The sequence below is a fragment of the Trichosurus vulpecula genome (genome assembly GCF_011100635.1).
Source record: "Trichosurus vulpecula isolate mTriVul1 chromosome X unlocalized genomic scaffold, mTriVul1.pri SUPER_X_unloc_1, whole genome shotgun sequence".
NCBI lineage: Eukaryota > Metazoa > Chordata > Mammalia > Diprotodontia > Phalangeridae > Trichosurus > Trichosurus vulpecula.
Window position 1 is genome coordinate 7933654 of NW_023494377.1, and position 27050 is coordinate 7960703.

Sequence of the window (27050 nt, forward strand, 5' to 3'; positions counted from 1 at the left end):
TCAGGACTTTTATTTTGGTGTTCAATTGAAGACTCTTAACTATTTTTTAGTTGCATGCCCCATTTATTGATCTGCTTATAAATTTTCTCTAAATACTGCTTTGGCTGCATCCCACAAATCTTATTACCTTGTGTCATTGTTATCATTGTCCTTCGTGAAATTATTGATTGTTTCTATCATTTGTTCTTCGACCTACTCATTCTCGAGGATTAGATAATTTAATTTCCAATCAACTTTTAATCTATGCTTCCAAAGCCACTCCTGGAGTGTAATTTTTATTGCTTTGTAAAGGTCCAAAAAGGGTGCAGTTAGTAATTTCTACCTTTCTTCATTTCTTTGTGAGGCCCTGATAAAGGTTAATTTTTGTGAAGTGACATGTATAGCTGAGAAAAAAAGTATACTCCTTTCTATTCCCATTCAGTTTTCTCCAGAGGTCTATCATATCTAACTTTTCTAAAATTCTGTTCTTCCAGTTCAGCCCTCTTTCTCACCCCTCCATCTCTTTTAGATCATTCCAAAATAATCATCTTGCACCCATGCCCTCTGTCTATGTAAGCTCCTTCTAACTGTCCTAATAATGATAAAATTCTTAAGTTACAAGTATCATCTTTTCATATTGGAATATAAACAGTTTAACTTTATTGAGTCCCTTATGATTTCTCTTTCCTGTTTAACTTTTTATGCTTCTCTTGAGTCTTATGTTTCATTGTCAAATTTTCTATTCAACTCTGGTCTTTTCATCAGGAATGCCTGAATGTCCTCTGTTTCATTAAATGACCATTTTCCTCACAAAGGATTATTCTGTTTTGCTGGGCTGATTGTTCTTGGTTGCAATCCTGGCTCCTTTGCCTTCCAGAATATCGTATCCCAAACCCTCCATTCTTTTAATGTGGTAGCTACTAAATCTTGTGTGATCCTGACTTTGGCTCTACAATATTTGGTTTTTTTAAAATTTATTTAATATTTTTAGTTTTTAGCATTGATTTCTGCAGGAGTTTGAATTATAAATTTTCTCCCCATTTCTACCCTCCCCCCCCACTCCAAGATGGCTGTACAATATTTGAATGGTTTCTTTCTGGCTTCTTGTCATATTTTCTCCTTGACCTAGAAGCTCTGGAATTAGGCTATCATATTCCTGGTAGTTTTCATTTTGGAATCTCTTTTCAGGAAGTGATCAGTAGATTCTTTCCATTTCTATTTTTCCATCTGGTTCTAAGATATTGGGGCAGTTTTCCTTGATAATCTCTTGAAATATTATGTTTAGGCTCTTTTTTGATCATGGCTTTCAGGTAGTACAGTGATTCTTAAATTCTCTCTCCTTGATTTATTTTCCGGTCTGTTGTTTTTTCCAATGAGATATTTCACGTTTTCTTCTATTTTTTCCATTCTTTTGACTTTATTGTTTCTTGATGTCTCATGGAATCATTAAGTTCCACTTACCAAATTATAATTTTTAAGTAATTATTTTCTTCAGTGAGATTTTGTACCTCTTTTTCTGCTTAGCCAATTTTGTCTTTTAAGGTATTATTTTCTTCAGTATTTTTTGTGCCTGCCTCTTTCATCAGTTAATTCTCTTTTCATAATTTCTTGCATCACTCTAATTTCTTTTCTCAATTTTTCCTCTACCACTCTTGTGTGATTTTTAAATTTTTTTTTGCTTTTCTTCATAGCTCTTTCAGGAGTTTTTAATTGGGCTAGCATCTAATCTGCATTTTCTTTGAGGCTTTGCTTATATCTGTTTTTACATCATTGGCTTCTTCTGAGTTTGTATTTTGATCTTCCCTGTCACCATAGTAGATTTTTATGGTTGGGTTCTTTTTTGTTGTTGTTTCCTGATATTTCTAGCCTTTTTTCTCCTTTGAGCTTTATGTTTAAGTTGAGCTCTGTTCTTAGGGGGAGAGGGTAGGGCACTGTCCCATGCTTCAAGCTTTTTGGCACTATATTTCCCCAGCTCATTCTGGGGGGGGGTCTATAAGGTTTTCAGTATTTCCAAAGTGGTGTGATTCTGGGAAAAACATCGTCACTGCTCTTCTAGTGCACTGGGCTCTGGTCCTTACTCAGAAAGAGCCCCTGATCCCCTGCAGCTGCAAGAGCTCTTCTTTGCCCCAGAGCTGCATCTGAGAACTCACTGTGTGCGCTGGAGTTGCTAGTTTAAGGCTAGCACAAGGGGCCCCTGTAATCCCTTTCTGACCAGCTGTCCAATTCCCTTACAGTCTCTGGGCTGAGAGCTCCCAAACCTGCTGCTACTGCCTTAGCCACCTCCAAGGCCCACCATTGGTGTTGCTGCCCTGTGTTCTCTGGGCCAGCACCAACCACAGTGTCACAGAACTCTCGTTACCACCTAAGTCCTCTTGGCCTAGAAAAATGTCTCACTCCAACATTTTGTTAGCTTTGCTGCTCCAAAATTTGATTTGAGGGGGCAGCTAGGTGGTGCAGAGAGTAGAGCACTGGCCTTGGAATCAGGAAGACCTGAGTTCAAATTTGGCCTCAGACACTTGACACTTCACTTACTAGCTGTGTGATCTTGGGCAAGTCACTTTTAACCCCCTTGCCCTGCCTTCCCCCCTCCCAAAAAAATTATAAATTAAAATAAATTGATTTGAGGCATTATTTTAAAGTTATTTGGAGGAGAGTGTTGGGAGAGCTTGGCAGTAGTACTTCCTCCACTCTGCCATCTTGGCTCTACCCTGTCTCCCCCAGTTTGTTGAAATAGTTCTCTCCCTTCAAAGCCCTGCTCAGGCACGATTCATTCATCAAGTTTTCCCAGATTCTTCCATCTTCACATTTTCCTAGAGCACTGTTTTTGGTTCTCTAGAACCAAATCTAGATTTGCCCCCCTCCAATCCAACAGGCATTTGTGAAGTGCCTACTATGTGCAAGGCACTGGGGAGACAAAGATAAAATGAAGAAAAAATTCATTCTGCCATGTATTGTGTATATGGCCTGTTTCCCCAGTTGATTGTTAGTTGTAAATAAATGTTGGTTGATTGACTGATCTTATGGTCTTACCCTCCTTGATGGTAGATACTGTCATTTTTTACCTTCCTGAAGTTCCAATCACAGGCCCTTGTCTCTAGTACCCAACTTATAAATATTTGTTGAATTTAACTGTGAAGTGCTGGTAGTGTGAGCCTAAGCTTCCTTTTCTCTAAAATGGAGGCCATCAAATACTGTAATGTAAGGCACTTTTGCAATCTATATAGAAATGTCAGGTCATCTTCCTAGAGTTGGCTTATCCTTTCAGGGATGATGTAACTTGAACCATAATTTTTTTCCTACAGAGTTGCTGTTTACTGAGTTGGGGGAGCCTTCCTGACCTGTGACCTTTACTTGTTGCAGGCTGCCATATGCCGCTGTAGCCAGCCCCTCTCTGGATTTGGGTCCCGCTGCCTGGAGGATGAACAGATGTTACAGGCCATTAGCCAAGCCAACCCAGCAAGCCCCTTCATCTATGTGGTAGACACAAGGCCAAAGGTACCTTTGAGGCGATTCATTGAAATTCTCAACTCAGGACTAGGTTTGTCTCTTCACTGTATGGATGTCCCAGCTGTCTTATTCATTCATTCATCCATTCACGTAGCAGATATTCATTAAGCACCTACTGTGCGTAAAGCATTGTGCTAGGGTAGATACCAAGTTTGGCTAAGATATGATTCCTGCTGTCAAGGAACTTACATTCTAACAGGGAGGAAATTTCCCAAACAGAGAGTGATAACACACAGTGTCATATAACAAGAGCAGTAGGGGCAGCTAGGTGGCACAGTGCCCAGAGTGGAGTCAGGAAGACCTGAGTTCAAATCCAGCCTCAGTCACTTACTAGCTGTATGACCCTGGGCAAGTCACTTCACCTTTGTCTGCCTCAGTTTCCCCAACAGTAAAATAGAGATAATAATAGTAGCATCAAGCTCCCACGGCTATTGTAAAAATCATATGAGGTGATAATTTTAAAGCACTTTACCCAATGACTGGCACAGAGTAATCACTATATAAATGTTAGCTATTATTATTATTACCAAGAAAGAAAATAAGAAGTAGTGACTTCCAATTAGATAGTCTTTAAGGCCCCTTATATTATATTACATTTATTGTATTATAGTACTGTGATGATAATAATAACTGACATATAGTGCTCTAAAGTTTACAAAAACCTTTTCAGCTGTTAACTTGTTTGATCTTCATAGCAACCCTGTGAATACTATAGGCAGTATTATCCCCATTTTACAGATGAGCCAAACTGAATCTCAGAAAGATCAAGTGATTTGCCTCCTGACCACAGATGTTTCTAATGTGGAAAACAATCCCAAGCTGTTCTGACTTTAGAGTCCAGTACTCTGTCCACTACTTAGACATAGTCAGAAACTGTAGCCAGATGTCTACAGCAGCTGTTTTCTCTGGTGCAAGTATTCACAACTTTTTTTTTGCATCCTGGCCCCCTTTGGAAGTGTGATGAAGCCCATGACCCCTTTTTTAGAATGTTTTCAAGTGCATAAAAGAAAATCCTTAGGATTACAAAGGAAGCTGGTTGTATTGAAATACAGTTATCACAGCATTTTTAAAAACCCAAGTTAATGGACCTTGGGTTAGGAACCTCCACTCCAGTGTTGCCCAGGACCACTGAGGTAGAGGATACTTCTTATAATTATTGTTTTATTTGTAGAAAGGATTCTTAACCTGAAATCCACAGATCCACCCCCTCCAACCCAAGGGATCTGTGGATAGATTTCAAGGGATCCATGAACTTGGATGGGAAGAAAATAACATCTTTGTTTTCCCTAACCTCACCTCTAAATGAATTTAGCATTTCCTTCAATTATTTAAAAATATTTTTCCTAAAAGGAGGCCCATAGGTTTCACCAGACTGCCAAAGAGATCTATGATACAAATAAGATTAAGAACCTCTGATTTATAGTAATTTAATATAATATAATACAATATAATAATATAAATATAGTAATATCTGTCCTAACAAGTTCATTTGCTATCCAATGGCCATTGCTGTATTCTGTTTGCTATTCATTTAATGGCTCTTAATTACCTGTGTCTCTATGATTAGAGATCATAATTAGCCACAGTTGCTCTTTGAGCAGATGTATTGCCTTCTAAGACCACATTTGTTTTTCCTCTGCCCAGGTTAATGTACATAAGTTATGCCTGAGGTATTTTGCATATTTCTAATTAATATGAACTGTGCCCTGTCTGTGTGCTTGCCAGTCTGATAAGGCAGGAAGGACTTAGCATCCGCACTGCTACCATGATACACAATGACACAATTAGAGATCATAACATATTGGTGAAAGTAGATTGCCATTTTCTCAAGTAGCAAATTGAAGAACCTGTGAAATTCTACCCTAACTCCTAGTTGAGGCCCTAGTTTATTTTTCCTTTTATGGGCCAGGTTTCAAGTGATATGGAAACTAAAGAATGATATCCTTGTGGCCCCAAGATGTACAAGCCTTGTCCTTCCCTCACCCAGCCTATTGATACCTACTTTACCATGTCCTTGATTTGCAGTTGAATGCCATTGCCAATCGAGCAGCTGGCAAGGGGTATGAAAATGAAGATAATTATGCCAACATTCGATTCAGGTTCATTGGTATTGAAAACATCCATGTGATGCGGGGCAGCCTGCAGAAACTCCTTGAAGGTATGAAGGCTTGGTCTTAAGGGGAGAGGGGAGGAAGGGAGGGCAGCAGGGAAAATTTGCCACAGCATACCTTGTAATGTGTACACAAAGATCATATGCTTTGAAGGTGGAGCTGGAGATGTAGCCAGAGGAAGAGAATCAGTTGCCAGTATGGTCCTGAAATGTGGCTAGATTAGTTTAGGATATAGACACCTGGTAGGAGCAGATTTCAGCTTAGTGTATTCATGAGTAAAATCAATAATAATAATAGAAATGCTTCGGTAGGTTTCTCCGCCTCTGGACATGGTTAAGGGGAATCTGGATGACAGCCCACATGACTGAGTATAGGTAACATTGGCTTTTGATACCCAACTGTGTGGCCTTGAGTTAGCCACTTAAGCTCTCTGAAATAAAGTGGTTATCCCCTCCATATGAAGGGGGTTAAGGGCATGCGCCCCTTCAATCTGGAAAATCCGCATAAAAAGTTTTGGCCCTCCCTTCATACCCGAGAAGAAGTCTGAATTATTATGGTATTAAAAGATAAAATGTGTTGATATGATGATACAATACTATACATATATTTTATGCATGTCTGAGTTTCTAAACGTTTTCTGTGTTGTCTGCTGACCTTCACATGTCATCTGCAGTTTCCTCAAAATTCCCCCCAAATTCCCTTTTAATTTCTTATGCTGACTCCTGATATATTGAAACCACTAGGGGAAAGTTGCAATATGGAAGGGATAATTAGAGTTGGACTGGATGATTGCAAAGGGTTCTTCTACAATAAGAGAATTTGTTTTGCTTGACCATGAATATTCATTGCAAGGATTTTCTTTTTCTTTCTTTTTCACTTGGGGGGGAAGTGGGAGGTTGAGAAAATAAATGCTTGTTGATTGAAAAAATAAAATTAAAAAAAAAGTCAAAGGGCTTTTCTAGCTCTAAGTCTTACGATCCCAACTTGCTAAAGATATTCATGCTTCATGCATCACATAAGGGTTGGAATAGACTGCTTTCCAGGGTCTCTTCCAACTCTGTTATTCAACAGTTCCATTGATTTCACAGCACAGTTGAGAACAACTGAGCATCTGTGTTGTGGAAATCAATGGAGTACTTAACTACAAGAGTGGTAGCATAGTCCTGTGCCAGAAGAAATATGGCTGACTTTTTAGTTTAGCCTTCTTGTTAGGGGAGAATGCTCCAGAGTTTCCTTTACACTTTTTGCTTTTACTGCTCTGCTGCGTAAGAACAAAGCCTTGAGCATAATCTTGGTCACCTGCCATCACTGCAGAATCTTTTGGGGAAAATGGGCAAAGGGGGCCAGGATCCTTTAGAATTGTGGTCTTAGAGAATTTCTTCCAGACTGTGCACGGGGGAAATGTTCATGACTAAGCAAGTGATAGGAAAGACCACACAAGATAAAATGGACAATTTATTTATATTTGTTTATATGAAATTTTAAAGGTTTTTGCACAAACAAATCCAACATAGTAAAAATTAGAAGGGAAACAACTGGAGGAAAATCTTTGCAGCTAGTTTCTCTGATAAAGGTCTCATCCAAAATATATAGGGAACTCATTCAAATTTAAAAGACTTAGCCATCCCTCGATATAGATATGAGTGGGCAATTTTCAAAGGAAGAAATCCAAGCTATCAACAAGCATATGAAAAATCACTAGCAGCTCAGAGATTCTGCCTTGTGTTTAGCAGATGAGGACAAATGCCAAAAAAAGGAAAATGACAAATGTTGGAGGAGCTGGGGGAAAACAGGTGCACCATTGGAGGGAATTGTAAATAGGTTCAGCTATTTTGGAAAGCAGTTTGGAACTATGCCCAGAAAGTTGTCAAACTGTTCATGCCCTTTGACCCAGCTATACCACTACTGGACCTGTACCCCAACACAATCAAAGAAAGTGGAAAAGAATATGTACGTATGAAAATATTTATAGCAGCTCTTTTCATGGTAACCAAAATTGGAAACTAGGGGGGTGTCCTATTGGGGAATAATGAAATAAATTGTGGCACATGAATGTAATGAAATATTATTGAGCTATAAGAAATGAAACAGTGTCAGAGAAAACTGGGAAGATATCAATGAGCTGATGCAGATCGATGTGAGCAGAGTTAGTAGAATAGTTTCTACAACGACAATAACGTTATAGAGAAAATCAACTTTCGAAGGCTTTAGAACTCCGAACACTACAATGCCACTCACCTCGTGTCAAGTGATGAACTTAAAACACAACTAGAAGCATTCATTTTGAGACTTGGCTAACATGGGAGTTGGTTTTGCTGGACACTAGGTATTGAGGGCATTTTATTTTGCTCATTGCTGAGGAGATGAGGGTGGGAATGGAGAGTGGCAGGGACAGACTCATGAAAAATATGAAGAAAAGAAAAGAAACTTGGGGTCCTATAGAACCCTTGTCTTAGGGCATTTCTTCCAGACTTCCAAGGATTCTCAGATGTATCTTTCCTCTGAAATTTTTTTATACTGTTATAGACTTTAGAGAGGCAGAGTAGAAGAAAGAACATTGTTTTTGGAGAACTGAATTTGAATCCTGGCTTTACCACTTACTACTTCTATGACCTTGGGAAGTCAATTCTCTTACATAGGCCTGTTTACTTCTCTGTTAGATGAGGGGGTTAGATCAAGTGATCTCAAAGTCACCTTCTAAATCTTCTAATTCTATGCAGCAAGTAGGATTTAAGGTACTCTCGTGTCTCCTGCTGGACAGTGAAAAGGCATCAAAAGTAACTTATTTTCAGAGCTGTTGATACTGCCCTCCCTGGCCCAGGTCCCATGGTAAACAGAAGCTCTCTCATGTGTGAGGGGAGAGATGTTTTTAAAGGACATCTTGGTTTATACCACACCACATTTTGGTATCCCCCAGGGCTTTATTTGGAGTCAAGTATGTTTTTTCTCTAAGTAGGTATGTTTGACTTGAGTGTTTGCCTTTGGTTAGCTGAGAAACTGGAGATCCAGATTCTTGCCTAGTGAGCACTGTTATGGATGGATCTGCTTGTGCGGGTAGTCTTCATTGTGCCAGTCATTTAAAGACACACTGTGATTCCTTAGCTGCTCCTCAATTGTAAAGTGGTTTATCTAATACGTTAGAGCTTGAAGGGAAGATCCAACACCCTCATTTCACAAAGAACTAAGACCCAGAGACAGGAAGTCACACAATTAGTAAGTAGCAAAGGCAGACCTTGAACCCAGACCTTATGACTCTATATCCTATGTTCTTTGTCTCGCTCTTTTGGGGGCAGGGGTGGAGGTGCAGGAAATATTTCACTTCAGTCTTTGTTTTGTTTTTCTTTCTTAAGTCTGTGAAATGAAAGTTCCATCAATGAGTGACTTTCTTGCTGGCCTGGAGAACTCTGGGTGGTTGAGACATATTAAAACTATTATGGATGCTGGAATCTTCCTTGCAAAGGTAATTTTCAGTACATTTGCATACTCATTTCTTCTGCTGCTGACTGATTAGGGAAGCCTGGCTGTTGCAAGTCACTTCATCTCTCTGACGTTCCATACAGTTGGAATCTTGCTTGCCTCAGTCAGACTGAGACATATTAAAGACCTTAGCTTGTAAAGGCCAAGCTCTTCCACTGCATCCAGGGCCATCTCCAGTTGTCCTGATCTATATCTGGCCACTGGACCCAGATGGCTCTGGAGGAGAAGGTGAGGCTGGTGACTTTGCACAGCCCTCCCTCACTTAAGAGCAATTCACTTGTGTGTCATGGCATCACCTCCCTGATGTCATGGTCCTCTTTGAGAATGAAGGACAAACAGCAAGCAATACTACAGAGTATAATCATGGTAAATTGTAAAGGGTTATAGACAGGTGAGTTTTTAGTGTTTCTCCCTAGCTCCTACTCTTCTTCCTTTAGCGGAAAGAAAGGAGAGGGGTTTGGGACAAACTTCTGTCAAGAACAAGATGTGCTCAGTGGGGTCTTTTTTTTGCTGCTTTGAGTAACCAGGAGTAGTGGTTGCACTCTCCTTATTCTGATGTCTGAACTCAGCTTTATAACGTGGTCCTAGCATTCCAAAGACAAAAGGCAGCAATGACACTTTTAATAGTCTCGGGGACCACCCATAATTCCAGAGGACTCATGATGAAACCTGCTGACCATCTCCTGATTGAGAGGTGAGAGATCCAGGGTACACATTGGGGTCTTTCTTTTTGGACATGGCCAAAGAAGGAATCTGTTAGTTTGACAATATATATTTATAACAGCTTTTGTTTTCTTGCTTTTTCAATGGCAGTGAGCAGTAGGGAGGAGGTGGGAGGGAGAGAAAGTGGATCTTCTTTGAAAAAATTGTAATTTAGAGAATAAAGAGATAACATGAATGCATTGATCTCTGTGACCTCAAAGACCTCTTCCAGCTCTAGAGCTTGGATATTCTTTTAGTAATATAACCGGGGAGAATCCAACGTAGCCCTCGGGCTTTCCAGCTTTCATCTCTCAAATACGTGACCAACCCACCCTCTCCATACCCTCCATGATGTCTGAAACAGAATCCAGTACCTCCCTCCAACACCATGTTTCCCTCCTGGCCACCACTACCCTTTGGCCATGTTTCTCCATCAGAATATAAGCTCCCTGAGGGCTAGGATAATTTTTTGTTTTAGATTTGTATCCTTAGAGCTTAGCACTGTCCTTGCCATGTAGTATGTGTTTAAAAAATGCTTTTTTCATCCATCAAAAACCACCCTGCTTCCTAATTTCTCAATTTCTGTTAATGGTACCACCCACATTCAGATTCATAGCCTCAGGTGTCATCTGAGATTCCTCTTACTCACCACAGCCCACTCAGTTGCTACATTTTATTTCTTTCTCCTCACCATCTCTTGTATATGTCCCTTTTCTATATGCACACAGCCAGCACCCTAATTTAAGCCCCCATCACTTCTCACAGGGGCCCTCTTAACTGGTCTCTGCCTCAAGTCTCTCCTCACTCCAGTCCATCCTCCACAGAGCTGCCAAAATGATTTTCCTGAGGTTCAGGTTAGACCATTACTTCCTTACTCAAATGGTTCCCTGTGACCTGTAGGATCCAAAATCAACTCTGGTTCAGCTTTTAGAGCTCTTCTCAACCTCTGACTTATCTTTCCTTTCCAGCCTAATTGCACATTACTCTCCCATTCACTTTATGGTCCAGCTGAATCGGCTTCCTTGGTGTTCTTCACATATGACAGACATTCCATCTCTTATTTCCCTGCCTTTACACTGGCTGTCCCCTTTTTCCAGAAAGTACTTCCTACTCTAGGGCAGCTTGCTGGTGCAGTGGATAGAGCATTGGTCTTGGAGTCAGGAAAGCCTGAATTCAAATCAGGCCTCAGATACTTACTAGCTGTGTGACCCTGAACAAGTCACTTCACCCTGTTTGCCTCAGTTTCCTTATCTGTAATATGAGCTGGAGAAGGAAATGGCAAACCACTCTAGTATCTCTATCAAGAAAACCCTAAATGGGGTCATGGAGAGTTGGCCCTGACTGAAATGCAGCAACAACAAACTCCCTCCTCACCTTGACCTTTGGAAATTGATCCCTCAATTAGCTTAAGTACAACCTTCACCATGAGTCTTTCCTTGGTCTCCTCCATTGGTACCTTCCCCCAGTTCTACCCTGTATCTGCTCCTATATGTGTCTTCTATCTACTATCATCAAGTCATCTCTCCTGTTACAATGTAAACTATTTGAAGGCAGAGACTGTTTCACTTTGTATCCCTAGCATATTACTGGGACCATAGTAGGTGCTTATTGATTGATTGGCTTTGCACAGGCCAGCTTGATGAAATGCTCAAGAGCACCATTCTTTTGTCTGTTGCAGAAATCAGTATGCTATGAAGAAGTTATCTCTGCTTCCTTTCCCCCACCCTCTTTGTTCCCCTCAGGCGGTGAAAGTGGAAAAAGCTAGCATCTTGGTCCATTGCTCCGATGGCTGGGACCGCACAGCCCAAGTATGCTCTCTGGCTGGCATCCTTCTTGATCCATTTTATCGGACGTTTGAAGGGCTAATGGTAAGAAATCCTACTTCTGTTTGTGATGAAATCTAAGTTGACTCTTCCCAAAGCAATCTACCCCTGGGGAGATACTTTGGCCTTTGAAAGACCTTATTTTGTTGTTATTTTGATCCAGATCTCTGATTTCATCTGTTAGAAGGAATTCCCTCAGCTGATATAGATTGGCATCTTGCCTATAACATAAAGATTTAGGATGTCGCCTTTGTCACTGAGAGGTTGTAACTTGCCCATGGCCACACAGATAGTGTGTGTCAAAGGTAAACTTGAACACACATCCTCCTGACTCCAAGGGTGTTTGCTATACAGTTATCCCTTCCACATCGTTGGAAGAGGATGGGGGGGGGGTGGTGGTTAGGGACATGGCACCCTCCCATGACCTAAAAGTCTGCATAAAATTTTTTGGCCTTCTCTTCATACCAGAGAAGAAGTCTGAACTTTTTCTTTTCCTTTCATGGGGTGTTTACAGTACCTTATTGTAAAATTTGGGTTAAGTATTTGATTATAGGCTCTGTGTCATCTGCTGGCCTTTGTGTGTTGTCTGTGCCTTCCACAAAACTCCCCCAAACTCCCCCCCACCAATTCCCATTTAATTTCTTATGCCAACCTTCGATATAGCAAAGTCGTGATGTGGAAGGAGAACTGTATTACTTGGCCTCTCTTCAAAGTACTTAATGACCTGCTTCGCCTTGACAAGGAACTTTCCTTCATGAGGCCTTTTTCCTTCTTTGTCGTGTCTATGGTGCCTTCAAACTCGAAATCCTCTGCTTATTTTGGATTTCAGGTTATCATTGTTTTTCCTCCATCAGGTCCACCCAGCTAATATGGTCTCTGTTCTACATCCTTACCCCTTGCGCAGCAGTTTTGTGTAGACACCCTCATGTAAAAGGATATTTGGAGGAGTGTGGGAACTATAGAAGATTTAGGGAAAGAACGATGGAGGCCAGTAATATGGCTGCCTGAGATGGGCACATTATGCCTCAGGTGGAATTTCAGGCAGATACAACTAGAGAGCTTATATTCACTGTAAAAATCACAAACATTGCAGTGATTTCCAAAAACCTGAAATCAAAACGCTTCAGTGGCTAGAAGGCTGGGCTTAGAATCAAGAAGATCTGCGTTCAAATCTCCCTTCAGATACTTATTAGCTGTGTGGCCATAGGCAAGTCACTTCACTGGTGTCTGCCTCAGTTTCTTCATCTGGAAAAAAAGGGGATAACGATAGCACCAATCTTCCAGGATTGTTGTGAAGATTAACAGTAGGTACTTAATAAATGCTTATTCCCTTCATCTTTATATTAAAAAGCATTTAAATCTAATCCTTTATAAAATTTATTTATTTCTTGGGATAAGCTCTCAACAGAAACATTGCTTTAGATTTTTGTTTTTTAAAGGTTCCCTTTAATGTATTTATTGGAAGAGCATTTAGTGATAATTTAAATGGCCTGGCCTACCATAGTACAAGAGCCAAAAGAAACCATACTATATTTAATGCAGAATATTTTCTCTTGTGGAATCTGACACTTATGGGGGATATATTGAGCCCTTTAGATGAATTCTCAATAAACTAGTTATTGCTTGGGAAATTCACTTTATTCCATTAGTAAGGCCAGCTTCAAATTATGAGAACTTCATGAGAAAGTCATATGAATATTTAAGTCACGGTCAAGGCATCTTTTTACTGTCCCTGATGTTAACTCTTTTCTCTTTTGGTATGAAATGTCAGGTCCTCATAGAAAGGGAATGGATCTCTATGGGCCACAAGTTCTCACAAAGGTAAAAACATATGTATATTGTTGGAGGGGGGAGTTCAGTAGTGTTGGTAGTAAAATAAGAACAGCTGTATCCAACATGAAGTTGTTCCAACCAACCTAGTTTCTCAAAAACATCATTATTGCCAATTCTGGCAATCACCCATTTAAAACATTGTTCCTTTGGAATTATTTGTCCCTTGTAGCCGTATTCTCCTTAATGTTATATTTTCTTGTTGCCAGTTAAGGATTTTAGGCAAAGTAATGCTTGTATTATCAAAAGCCTTCTAAGTTCTGGGACAGCCATAGCTTAAATTTGAATGTGGTATCTTTCCTTTTTAAGGATAAGTTGACCTTTGACTCCTTTTGGAAGAAAAAAAAATAAGTGCAAATTTCTGTTGTCACTGTTTGTTTCTCAAAGAAATTAATCAACAAATATCTATTTGCTTCCTATTATGTACCTCATAGTACCTACAGTTATCCCTTCCACATCATGGGGGTTGGGGCATGGTGCCCCCATGATCTGGAAAATCTGAGTAAAATTTTGGCCTTCCCTTCATACCGGAGAAGTCTGAATTTTTTCTTTTTCTTTCATGGGGTGTTTACAATACTTTACTGTAAAGTTTGGGTTAAGTATGTGGTCATAGGCTCTATGTCATCTGCTGGCCATCACATGTCATCTGCAGCTTCCACAAAACTCCCCCCAGATTCCCATTTAATTTCTTATGCCAGCCCATGATATAGCAAAACTGTGATGGGGAAGGTTGCGATGTAGAAAACTGTACTATGTACCATGTATGCTATGTTATAGGGAATTCAAAGGAATTGTGAGACATGACCTGTGTCTCTTTGGCTAGCTTGATGTGATTCTCATTTGTTTCACCTGGATTTCTAGTCTATCTCCAGCTAGGTGGATTAGTAACCATACGTAGTGAAGTACAGTCTTCTCTCCTGTGCCAAGGTATGATATCAGCTGAGCCTTATGACTCTCTTGCTTTTGTTTAAATTGCTAGATGTGGTCACCTGGATGGGGACCCCAAAGAAGTATCCCCTGTCTTCACCCAGTTTTTGGAGTGTATCTGGCAACTGATGGAGCAATTTCCCTGTGCTTTTGAGTTTAACGAACTTTTCTTGCTGGAGATCCATGATCACGTTTTCTCCTGTCAATTTGGGAATTTCATAGGAACCTGCCACAAGGAGCGGGAGGAGCTGAAGTGAGTTGGGGAAGGGGCTGGTGTGTAGTCATCTGAGCCCTTTTTAATAATCAAATGGTGGCTGGCTTTAGAGAAGGAGAGGCTGAGAGGTGCAGGGCAGAGGGAGGGCTTGGTAGCTGTGGACTGGTCTGCAGCTTATTTACAAATCAAGCTACTACATCTCCACAGTGAACAGGGAGATACTGAGTAAATACTCTGAAGATGAAGAGTGATCAGAGTCAGGACATTCAAGGTCTAGACTATGGCATAGACTCTCCCTCTCACTGGCCTTGCTGGTAATAATAGGAGCATCAAACCTGGGAAATGGGTCAGATGAGTAGTGTTCTCCCCATTTTACAGATGGAGAAGCAGAGGTTCAACAGCAAACTCACAAGTAACCTACCTGCTACTTGTAAGGACTTGAGACTTTTGCGTATGTGTACAGCCAAATGGCAGGAGCATTGATAGATTCCTCTTCTCCCTCTTCCCAGAAAGATAGGAGCACCATAGTGAATTTGATAGGACTCCACCAAAGCCTATTTCCATTGTGGTGTGGAAGTCCAGGGGAGCGCAAGCTTCCTTTCAGCAACAGTCTGCCTTCCGAGGACCAGCTTAGACTTGTTGTCATCAGGCCAGCCACTTGGTGATGAATTCTTTTGTTGTGGCAACCCATGAAACAAAGACAATTTTAAAATAGCCCTCGGTCTGGATGTGAGGGTGATCTGTCTGCAACATATTCCACCCCATTGATCACCAGGGTTGACTGGGCTGATCTGGCTTGCTAGGCAGGTGTCCCCTTCCTCCCTCACCACTCCATGTGCATCCCTCCTGAAGCTGTGCGCTCCCCTGCTAGAACCAGCTCCTAAGGTCCAACGTCCAAGTGAGGTGCTGCACGTTGCAGTCTGCCTTCCTTTAAAAGAATCGCCCTCAGTCCTATGCAACCAACAGTGATGGGTTGGTGGGAAAGGAAGCACAGAATGATAACACTCACACAGGGTTAAATCATCTATAGACTTCAACTTAGCTGTTGATACCCTAAATGTGAGATTGCCTAATGACCAACCAGTGGCCATCTAGCTGGAGTGAATTACATTGACTTTGACATTCTCCGTCAGCACTTATGGACTTTGAATCTTATGAATAACCCACAAAGTTGACTAAGGGACAACAGCTAGCCAATATCCCTCCTTTCATATCCACATAAAGTCGTTTATGAGAATAAACTACTTGTATATTGAGAGTATCTTTAATGAGACAGGACCGTCACAAGCAATGTTGCACAGTAGACATATCTTTACCATCATACAACTGACTGGTAGATTTAGCGAATACAAAATCTTGTTGTCTTTATTGTTTATTACCTCCTCAAAGAGACAGTTGAGGGGCAGCTAGGTGACACAGTGAATAGAGCACTGGCCTTGGGGGGGACCTGAGTTCAAATCTAGCCTCAGACACTTGACACTTACTAGCTGTGTGACCTTGGGCAAGTCACTTAACCCCAATTGCCTTGCTTTCCCCCCTCCAAAGAGGGAGGGAGGGAGGGAGGGAGGTAGGGAGAGAGAGAGGGAGAGAGAGAGAGAGAGAGAGAGAGAGAGAGAGAGAGAGAGTTGATTCATTAGAGTCAAAGGCAGCTCTCCTCCAACAAGGTGGCTCCCTTCTGTGTGTCAAAATTAGTGAGGACTCCTTGAGAGAAATAACAGCAGAAGTGACCTTGTCTAACCTAATCAGATGAGGTATAAAAGAGAACTTAAACCAGTGGTGGGGAACTTAGGGCCTCAAAGCCACATGTGGCCTGAAGGCCACAGGTTCCCCACCCCTGAAACTATCCAAAGGTGTTTGCCACAGACTTGGAGGAGATCTGACACAGAGTTCAAGTTGAAGAGGGATTGCCTATCCATGGTGAGTTCCTCCAAATGCTCCTATTTCTGGATGACACTCTGGAATACTGCCAAGCCTCTTTTCTGAGATTCATAACCACTCAACTAAGTGTCTGTGCAAGAAGACCCAAGTGGATGAAGCTGCTCATCCAGGCTCTGGGTTATGGATTGCATTCAGGAGGCTCTGCAATGGTCCATGGATTGGTGCCACCAACGCAATGTCATCTGGAAACAAGAAGTATTGTGGGCAAGCACTGCAGAAATACAAGGGAGGAGAGCAGTAGACTGAATTGGCTTTGGGAACTTGCAGAGTTCACTTAATGACCTCACATATCTCTCTGAAATGGCATTCTGCCTTTCTTCTACTGGTGGCAGTATTTGGCCGCAGGTCACTGTAGGCACTTTCAAATTGTAAAAATCCTCCTTGGCCTTTAAAACACTTTATGATGTGGATCTAATCTTTCTTTCCAGGCACATATACTCCCTTCCTGCCAAATTGACCTACTGCTGTTTACTGTACATCAGAAGTATTAAATTTGTGTCCCTTGTGACTGAACCAGATTAAAATGTAATGTTTAACAAAATAAATACAAATACAATAAGACATAGATAATTGTGGTTTTTCTAAGTCAATATGCAATCCACTGGGATTAACTTCTCTTTGAGTTTGACACCATTATTTTTAAACGTGATATCCTATCACCCACCTTTGTGCCTTGGCATACAGTGTCACCCATGCCTGGAACCCTTAGAACCCTTGATTCTTCCTAAGGTTTAGTTTAAGTACCACCTCTGACAAAAGGCCTTTACTGATCACCCCTGTTGTTAGTGTCTCTGACAAAGAAATTACTTCGTATGCATCTTATATTTACTTTCTTTGTACATGTTACATCTCCCAAGTTAAAGATAGTCTCCTTGAGGACAAAGAAGGCTTTTTTTATCTTTGAATCTCAGCACTTAGCATGGCATCTGGCACACAGTAGGTGCTTGTTATATTAATTTGGCATTAAAATTAGTATCATCCAGAGGGTACATTGTGGGTTGCAGAGGCACCAGGAGAGATGAATCAGTGGATGCCATCAAAGAAATGTAAGGTCATAAAAGAAGATAGGCTGGCCATGTGGTAGGAGCGAGGACACTGATAAGAGAGATCAAAGAAGGGACCCCCAGGTCGTTGTGGGAAGCCCCAGAGTGAACCTACAGGAAGACTCAGAGACATTAATGGCACATACAGACAGGTTGTCGCAGGCTTCACTGAGGAAATATCCACATCAATTACCTCAGACCATCGTCAATTACAAGACCTACCTTGGAATATTTGGGAGGGAATTTTTAGACTGAGAATCTCAAATTTAGAGCTTTTTAAAGACTTGTCCCAAGTTGTGTGGCCAGTAAAATGGGCACTTTGACAATACCTGTCATGAATAAGCCTTCCCAGCCACAATATCGCTCACCTCTTTTCCCTGTCTGCCTCCACTGTCCCTCCACTTGAGTTGTATAACTTCTTAGAATAACTTGGTTGCTTCACAAGTACAATTGGACTTTGTTGCTTTTGTTTTTAAACAGAATCTTTGAGAGGACCCATTCCTTGTGGCCTTTCCTGTTACAGAAGAAAACTGAGTTCAGGAACCCACTGTACAAGGGCATCACTGCTTATGGGGTACTTCATCCCAACACTTTACCATTCAGCTTCCAGTAAGTTCCTAAGCTGCATTTTTCCTGTTCTCCTTTCAGAGTAAGAGGAGTAAGGATGATGTTTTGTTTTGTTATTATTTGACTATTTTTTGTTAGTTTCCAGCTTTCCCCTAGTACCACCTTGCTAGAGAGTTGGGAAAAGATAAACAGGCAACTAAAAATATGGAGGATAGCTCCACTGGAGGTGGAGGATAGCTCCACATGGGTAGAGGATAGCTCCACGTGGGTGGAGGATAGCCCCATATGGTGGTAGAGGATAGCCCCACGGGGCAGTGGAAGATAGCCCCACATGGGTGGAAGATAGCTACATTTGGTGGTACATGTCTGGAACCCCTGCTTTGGAAGAAGTTGAAGCTGGTGGAGTCCTGAGATATAGTTGGCTAAACTGGCCCAAGGGAGAAACAGGGCAGGTCAAAGCTCCTGTGCCAAGCAACAGTGGGATTGGGCCCCTGAATGGGCAGACTGAGCAAGATAGGGAGGCCCATCTCCAAAAAAATTTCAAAAAGAAAGGAAAATACATGGAAATTGACTTTTTTTGATCCACAAGTCAACTGTACCAAGAAGCAGAACTCAAGGACCATATTGAAAATCTTACTGCTGGCAGCTTCATCTAGATGCTCCTACTTTCCACTAAAGAACCATCAGAATCTGCAGACACTTCTAACTTATCTCTATGCCAAATTTGCCATGACTACTGGAAATCCATTAAGGGCAGCTAGGTGTTGCTGTGGATAGACCACTGGGCTTGAAGCCACAAAGACCCAAATTCAAATCCAGACTAAGACTAGCTGTGACCCTGGGCAAATCACTTAACCCCTATTCACTTCAGTTCCTCACCCATAAAATGGGGGCATGCTATAGAAGGAAATGGCAAACCATTCCAGTACTTTTGCCAAGAAACTCCCATGGACAAAAGTCCATGATGTCACGTAGAATCGGACACAACTAAACAACTGAACAAGTGGAAATCCACCTATATACTTTTATCCTTGAAAGTAATTTTAATTCAACAAACATTTATTAGATATGTTAGCAGGGTGCTATGAATGGATATGACCAAGGATAGTAAGCTTCAAGGAGATAACCATTAGGTACAGGCAGGAGTACAGAAGGAGAGAGATAGGCAGAATGCTCTGAAACATTTGAGGAGGAAAGATAGAGATAAGAAAGTATCAGAACAAACAATCTCTTACTCTTAGAGGATATAGCCTCTGAGACTTCGGCCTTAAAGAGGGAGGTAAGGACTTCAGCAAATAGAAATTGAGGACCAGGAGCCCAATCTAGACATGGAGCCAACATGAGCAAAGATATGAACGTGGGAGGCAGTGGGATAAGCTAGAGAGATGACAGGGGATCCATTTGGCCAGAACATCGAGAGATAGGACAGGGCTAGATTGTACAGGACCTCAAATGCCAGAGCAACAAAATGCATACTTTTTGTTCAATAGGCTATGAAGAACCACTGAGGTTTTTTGAGTAGAGGATTAACACAGTCATACTGGCACATACAGAAAATTGCTCAGACATTGATGTAGACAATGAATTAGACACAGGGGTGGGGAACTCACAGCTTTGAGGCCACATGGGGTCTTCTAGGTCCTCAAGCACAGCCCTTTGACTGAATCCCAACTTCACAGAACAATTCCCCTCTAGGTGCTCAAGGGCAGCCCTTTGAATTCAAACTTCATAGAACAAATGCCTTTAATAAAGGATTTGTTCTGTAAAACTTGGATTCAGTCAAAAGACTGCACCTAAGCACCTAGAAGGCCACATGTGGCCTCAAGGCCACAGGTTCCTCACCCACAGATTAGAGGGTGGGTAGACCAGAGGTGGGAAGTCTGATCTTTCTGCCTCCAGTAATTTCAACCTCTCCACTTACCCAGCCTCTTAGCAGAGTAGCCGAATGGCCTGATCTGAGGTCTTTTCCCTGTACTTGCTCATGCCGGGGTATGGCTAGCTGCTTAATGCACCACATGGAAATGCCCAGAATTTAGAACAGCCTAGACATCAGATAAAAGAAGAAAAGCAAAGGATCTGGATTATCTACCACCTATTTCTATACTTTGATTAAGTCATAATTAGTTATGTTTGAAAATAATACATACTTTGTTGTTGTGCATTCATGATAGCAGTATTGATTCTTCAGCAAATCTTGTCCCAACTCTTTAATTACAACAGCACCCATGTTGCTTTCCACTTCTCGAACATAATCGTCATGCACTATTGGGTGTTAGAGTTGTGTTAATCCTATCCTTCTACTAAACCATAAGTGCTGTGAAGTTTGAGACTATCCTATCTAAATTTTGTATTTCCCCCAGTGCCTAGGATGGGGCTTCTGCACATGATCGGTGCTTGATCTATGTTTATTGAGGCACAATCATTCTGAAAAGCCATTTGGAACCATGCTTTTAAAATAGTCACTAAAATGTGCATAGCCTTCAACCCAGAGATTCTGTTGCTAGGCATATAAAATGCTGGTCCCAAACTCCTAGTGCAGTTTGAAGCTTTTAAAGCTTTACTATCTTCAATGTTTGGGTGCACATAGCAACACTTTGTGGAAATAAAGAGTTGGAAGCAGAATAGAGCCCTCTTAGTGGGGGAAATGGATGAATGAATTGTGATGAGGGAGAGAGGAAATAAGCATTTATGAAGTGCCTGCTATGTGCCAGGCACTGTGCTAAGCCTCATGTGAACCTTCTAACAACCCTGTCAGGTAGGTGCTATTATAATCTCCATTTTACAGTTGAGGAAACTGAGGCATACAGGTTAAGTGACTTGGCCAGGTCTCACACAACTAGTAAGTATTTGAGGCCAGATTTGCACTTGGGGCTTTTTGACTCCAGGCCCAGTGTTCTATCCAGTATACCGCCTAGCTGCTTTATGGTACCTGTATGTAATAGAATATTATTGTACCATAAGAAATGCTAAGTATGAAGAATTCAGAGGAACTTGTAAAGATTTCTAGGAATTAATACAGAGTTTAAAAAGGCAAGATCAAGAAAATATGCACTCTGATGTTTAAAAAGTTCAAGAGACATAGTTTATGGATAATTTAATCATTTTATTACTAAAGCCAATATGTTTATCAATAAAAATGTGGCCCTTTGGCTGTTTCTCTTAGACCAAAGACCCCTCATGGCAGCAGGCTCACAGTTTATATGCCCTTGGTGCTCCTGACAGTGGCAATCAACTCTGAGTGGCTAAAAATTAATGAGAAAATTAATATTACATTGGGAGGCTGGGCTACATTATAATGAGAATCTTAGGGAATGTGACTTGGATCACCCAAATCTTGGTCAAAGAGATGACAATGTCCATATCACCTGTCTGACATAAAGAGAGAATCAGCATTTCCCCAGACCTGTCTGGGTAAACACAATGAGCAAGAATGCACCCATTTGCCTAAACTTAGAATTTCTGTTACGGTCTTTGATTAGCTCTCAGCCACCCTGGCTGGGTAAGTCTTTGAGGGAGATTTCCCACGCTGGTTGATTTCTGGATGAGGAAGTAGAAAAGGGGAAAAAACATTGGTCCTAATTCAATAATTAGTTATTAATACAAGAGAAAAATCATCATTTCTCTCAGCACCATGACTGTAACAATGTTTGTTGGTTGGTTGGTGCCCTTTGCTCTCCAAGAAGACTAAAATGGCAAGAAGGGAAAGGGAAAGGGAAAGCAAGCCCTAAATGTTGTGATAGCCCTGGAGAAGAGGTGAGAAAATTCACCTCCCTCCATTACAGAGGTGAGGGACCATGGGTGTGGAGTGCTGCACTCACTATCATAAACAGTCTATGCGTTCCTTTCGCTTTTTTCCCCTTTTTATAAGGAATGGCTTGCTGGGTAGGAGAAAGGGAAGGATCTAATCAGAGTGAATGTAATATAAAGACAAAAAACATCAATGAAAATATTTTAAAACAGAAATGTTCTCCTTGAAATATCTTGTGTCCTAGCCATGGTGAAGGCTTTGTTGAAAAGCCTTCCTTTTCACTGCTGTTTGGGACCTTCCTCAGTGAATGTTTGGGGTTGATATTGAGACAAGGGCAGTAGGAACCTAGAAAAAACAGTACGACTGGCTATCATTCCTTTTCTTGTGCTTTTGAAGGTTCTGGTGTGGAATGTACCATCGTTTTGACAAAGGGATGCACCCCAAGCAGAGCATGCTGGACTATCTCCTCCATCTTCTGAATCGGCAAGTGAAGATGGAGCAGGACAGGACACACTTGGAGACTGTGAGTTTCTGGGCCCCCCCAAAGATAAGGCTCTTTTCCTTCCTTAGTTAACATGGCCAGCCCAACCCCAAGGTTGCCCCTTCAACCTAAGTTGGGCCATATGGGAAGCTCAACCTGCCTGCTGGGTTTTTATGCCGAATTTTAAGTGGCTTTAGGTATCACATCCAAGTTGATATCAGTTAAGCCCCCTTAGAATGCTATAGGGAGAAATGTAAAGTCCCACACTTGGGTTCTGAAAATTAACTGGACGAGTAGATGGTGACGGAGCCTTGGCTCAATGCCAGTCCATGTGATAAAGGCTGGAGGGTTTTAGTGGATGCTAAACTCAGTGTGAGTTACATAGGTGACTTGGCAGCCCAAAAAGCTAATTTTGTCCTAGCTCATTCTAATAATAGCAGTATGGTGTCCAGAATAAAGAAGCTGTCTCCCCCTGCCCCAAAGTCAGATGTAGGGATGCAGTTGTCCATTCTGCATCACAGGGCTTAAGGGCGTGGTTACCGCACCCCGCCCCCCTGCCCAGACCTGCATTACATTTTTTGATCCTCCTTTCATAACAGAGAAGTCTGATTTTTTTTCTTTTTCTTTTATGGGGTGTTTACAATACCTTATTATAAAATTTGGATTAAGTATGTGGTCATAGGCTCTGGGTCATCTGCTAGAAATACCTTGTCATCTGCGGCTTCCGCAAAACTCCCCCAAAATTCCCACTTGATTTCTTATGCCAACCTGTGATATATCAAAACTGAGATGGGGAAAGTCATGATGTGGAAGGGTTAACTGTACAAGGGAGAGAGTAGTCACAAGCAGAAAAGAGAGGCCAGTCCTTCTGCTTTCTCCTTTTCTGAGCAAGCCACGTCTAGAATATCATATCCAGGTCCAAACATTATTTTTAGAAAGGTTAACAAGCTAGAGAATGTCCTAAGGAGGGCAATCTCTGAGGATGGGTGAAGGGTCTTAATTTCTTGATATGAAGATAATTGAAATATTGTATGAAAAGTATAGTAAGACCTTAGTTCAGTATAAGGAAAACCTTTTAATTATTAGATGATTCCCTAAGTAAAATGGAGTTCCTTAGGAAGTAATGAGTTCCCCATGACTGGGGATGGTCAAGTACAAGGGTGGGGAACCTGTGGCCTTCTAGGTCCTTGGGTGTGGACTTTTGACTGAGTCCAAGTTTTACAGAACAAATCCTTTTGGATTCAGTCAAAGGGCCACATTTGAGGACCTAGAGGGCCACACGTGGCCTCGAGGCTGCAGGTTCCCCACCCCTGGCTACCCTAAATTCATGAGTGTTATTAGTAAGGTGGCAGTGTACCCACCCTACAGATAGGAAGTGAGTCTGGACTTCAGACTTTGTTGGTTTAAGGAGCTCCTTGATTGGGAAATTCCCTGTATCTTCTCTTCAACTTAGAGTGAGATTTACCTATAGATTTAATGGCTTGCCCAGAGTCACACAGCCATTATATGTCAGGAGCAGGATTTGAACCCAAGTCACCAGCTTCAAAGCCAGGTCTATCTCCATAACTCTGTATTACCTCTCTACTCCATTGATTAAAGTTGTGAAATTATTATCATTTACTATGAGGAAAATCTCATAGATGTGCCTTTTCCTGTCCTTCCCACGTTAATCATTAACTGATATTTGAGAGCTTTTGCTAGTAATAGCAGATTTTAAAAGTTGGAAGTCTGTATTAAGTGACCGATTTTAAAAGATCTTTTGGAAAATGTAGCATTTGATGAGCTACCAAGATGGAGACTAGGCTGAAATGAAGGGTGTGTGCGGAAGGGAGAAGGGGGTGTGTGTGAGAGAAAGACCCTTGTGAAAGAGAATTCTTCATCAGGGTCTGCTCTTTGTCCTCTAGGAGTGAATCTGATCCATTCAACTAAGGCACTGCTCATTATGACTGGGCAAGTAGCTGTTTTTGTTCTAAAAATTAAATTTATCCTGAGCACATCAGATCCCAGTTCCCCTCAGCCTTTGGATATATTGCTGGGAGTGGAAAAAACCCACCAATAACTTGTTCTCCAAAAGTTGGGGAAAGATGACTTGAAACTGGAAGAGATTGATCCCCTCCCCGCCCCCGCCACACACACACACACACACACACACACACACACACACACACACACACACACCCCTACTATCCTGAAACTCAGGACATTAGAACCAGTTCAAGGCAGAATTTGGAAGGAGGGAGATTCTTCCCTCCTTCTCCCTCCCCCTTTCCCCCAGCATACTTTGTGCTATTTCAATGGCTCCCTGCTAAGTCTTATTAAAAGCGTCTTTGTCCTGTCCTATTCCCATGGAGCTTTGAGGCGTGACTGGCTTGCTAATGCCCTTCTGATTCACTCCAACTTGTGGCAGTGCATTAATGTATTTCCCCACCTTGGTGTTTTGTGTATTTATTTATTTTTCATTTCATTTAGTTAACTACTTTTTATTTTTAACATTCTTTTAATTTTGAGTTCTGAATTCGCTCCCTCCCCAGGCTGTGTTTTAAAAGAGTATTCTAGGGTAAAGTGTCTTATCCCAAAGGAAAATCTCTATGGATGGGAATTTGAAGACCTTTGACAACTGGTAGAGATATTTGGGGGGAGGGAGCATGGGTTCAAAGTGAGTGCCAGTGAGGAAAATTGTTCATGCACCTGCCTGTGCTGTTTGGTTTCTTCTCATGTTTCACAGTCCTCTCTCTCTCTCTCTCTCTCTCTCTCTCTCTCTCTCTCTCTCTCTCTCTCTCCTTTCTCCCCTCCCCCACCATTCCCCATTGTTAATATAGAAGCTGCCAGGCCTCAATGTTCTCTCCCTGGAAGATACTTGTATACAGCCCCAGACTGAAAGTGCCTTGAGTAAGCCTCTGAAAAATCTACCGACTGACATTCCGCAGAGCTGTGACCAGCTGCCACCCGACCTTCTCTCCAATGGCAGCCTAATGGGGGAAGGGGATGCACTGCCTGATCTGGCCCCAGAGCAAAAACAGTCTGTGTTTGCCTCAAACCAGCCACCCAGCTCCGGAAATAGAGGCCAGCATCAAGAAGAAAAGCATCAGTGACCTGGGTGCATTTGGGGTACAGTGAAGTAGATAGAACAATATCGTAACCCCCCCGACTAATCATTGCCCCTCTGCCTGAGGTCATTGACTTAACTGTTGATGGGCAGAATATTCCTCTTAAGGGGTCGTATGGAGTCTAGAGAAGGAATTCCCACCCATTACTCTGTGCAGATGAAGTGATCAATGTGTGCATGCTAAGCTGTGGGAGATAGAAATGAGGAAGAAAATGTACCATTGTGTTGGAATGGGATTTTTTATCAGAAATTCCATCTTTGTCCCCAAGCCCTACAAAAAAAAAACATAGCTATTTCTACCACTCTATTTTTGATCCCCTTCCTTCTCCATTCTCATTGATTAATACTAGAATAAATGGAGTCATTGGAGATTAATGCAACAGATCACTACAGTAAAATCTTGCTAATTGTTTAAAAATGGAGAGATCTGAATTCTAGGATATGTAGTAAGAAAATATCACTTTGAAAGACATTTGATAAGAAAATATCACTTCACAAAATAGTAATTATGCACAGCAAGAGCTCACACTTCTCCTAGTACTTGCTTAGTGGAGGGGACTCATAGCTATCTTTTTAGCACGAATGGGGACAGATGGGTTTTAGAGACATCAGAAAACACCTAGAAAAAGATGTCATAGTCCCCTCCAAACTATATAGCATTCATTTGATTAACAATACAAAGAAGTTTCACTTCAGTGACAAAAATCTCAAAATGCAAAGAGATCATTCATTCTATCCTCACCAGGAATCCCCCCTCCTCCATCACTAGTAAGGAATCAATCTAGCCTATGGCTGAGGACCTCCAGTCTTTAAAGGATGGGAGCCCATTACCAAGCATAGAAACTCATCTCATCTCTGTACAGTCCTCATTATTGCTAGGCAGGTCATCTTTACATCAAGCCCAAGGCTGCTTCCTTATTACTGAGCTCTGTTACTTAGACCAGTTCAGTTTTCTGAGACCAAGAAGAGCAAGTCCAATCTCTGCCCCATCTGTGGCAGCTGTACCAGAATAAGAGGCCTGCTATCATAACTCCTCCTCCTCCAGCCCCCCAGTCTTCTCCATGATGAAGATCCCTTATCTCTTCTTTAAATGGTCTCTATCCAGGTCACCCTATTCTAGAGACATTCCAGGAGCTTGTCAAAGTGCAAGCCAAACTAAGAAGTCCTCAATTCCAAATGAGTGAAATCAGAATTATTTAAGTTTTCCTTCAACCTCTTTGGTTAGGAGTGGGGAGGCCAAAAATGTTATTGCTTTGGCCAACGGCTTGCCCAACCTTCTGGGTTCCTTGATATATGATCCCATAAGAGGAAAGGTCATGTTCTATGGCCCCTTTTCCTTTTGGATCCAATTCCTTATTTTCCATGTCTAAATACTTTCCAGAAAGTCTTATTATGACAAAAGTACTTGGTTTTGTTTCTCTTATCCTCCTGTCCTTGTTTTTTTCTTGAATGCAATTGAAGAATCAAAATTGGCACGTGTAAATTTTTGGATATACGTGGAGAAGAAACTCCTTCTTTTTGGAAGTCTGCAAACTTTAGAAATGTCCCCAGTCCTAGAGCATACCTAAGACTTCTGGGAAGGATCTATACTAGGACT

General features: G+C 41.6%; 1 protein-coding gene across 1 annotated transcript in view; it reads left to right on the forward strand.

The window, feature by feature from the left end:
* MTMR8 (myotubularin related protein 8) overlaps positions 1-25766 on the forward strand; it is a 42368-nt gene extending 16602 nt beyond the window's left edge. Inside the window, exons 6-14 of the mRNA XM_036740375.1 lie at positions 3340-3474; positions 5512-5644; positions 8948-9057; positions 11519-11644; positions 13371-13420; positions 14409-14609; positions 18032-18160; positions 22263-22389; positions 25167-25766. Of these exons, the coding sequence (XP_036596270.1) occupies positions 3340-3474; positions 5512-5644; positions 8948-9057; positions 11519-11644; positions 13371-13420; positions 14409-14609; positions 18032-18160; positions 22263-22389; positions 25167-25439 (1284 nt within the window). The 3' untranslated portion in view covers positions 25440-25766. The remainder of the gene's footprint in view (positions 1-3339; positions 3475-5511; positions 5645-8947; positions 9058-11518; positions 11645-13370; positions 13421-14408; positions 14610-18031; positions 18161-22262; positions 22390-25166) is intronic.
* Positions 25767-27050: the final 1284 nt, after the last annotated feature.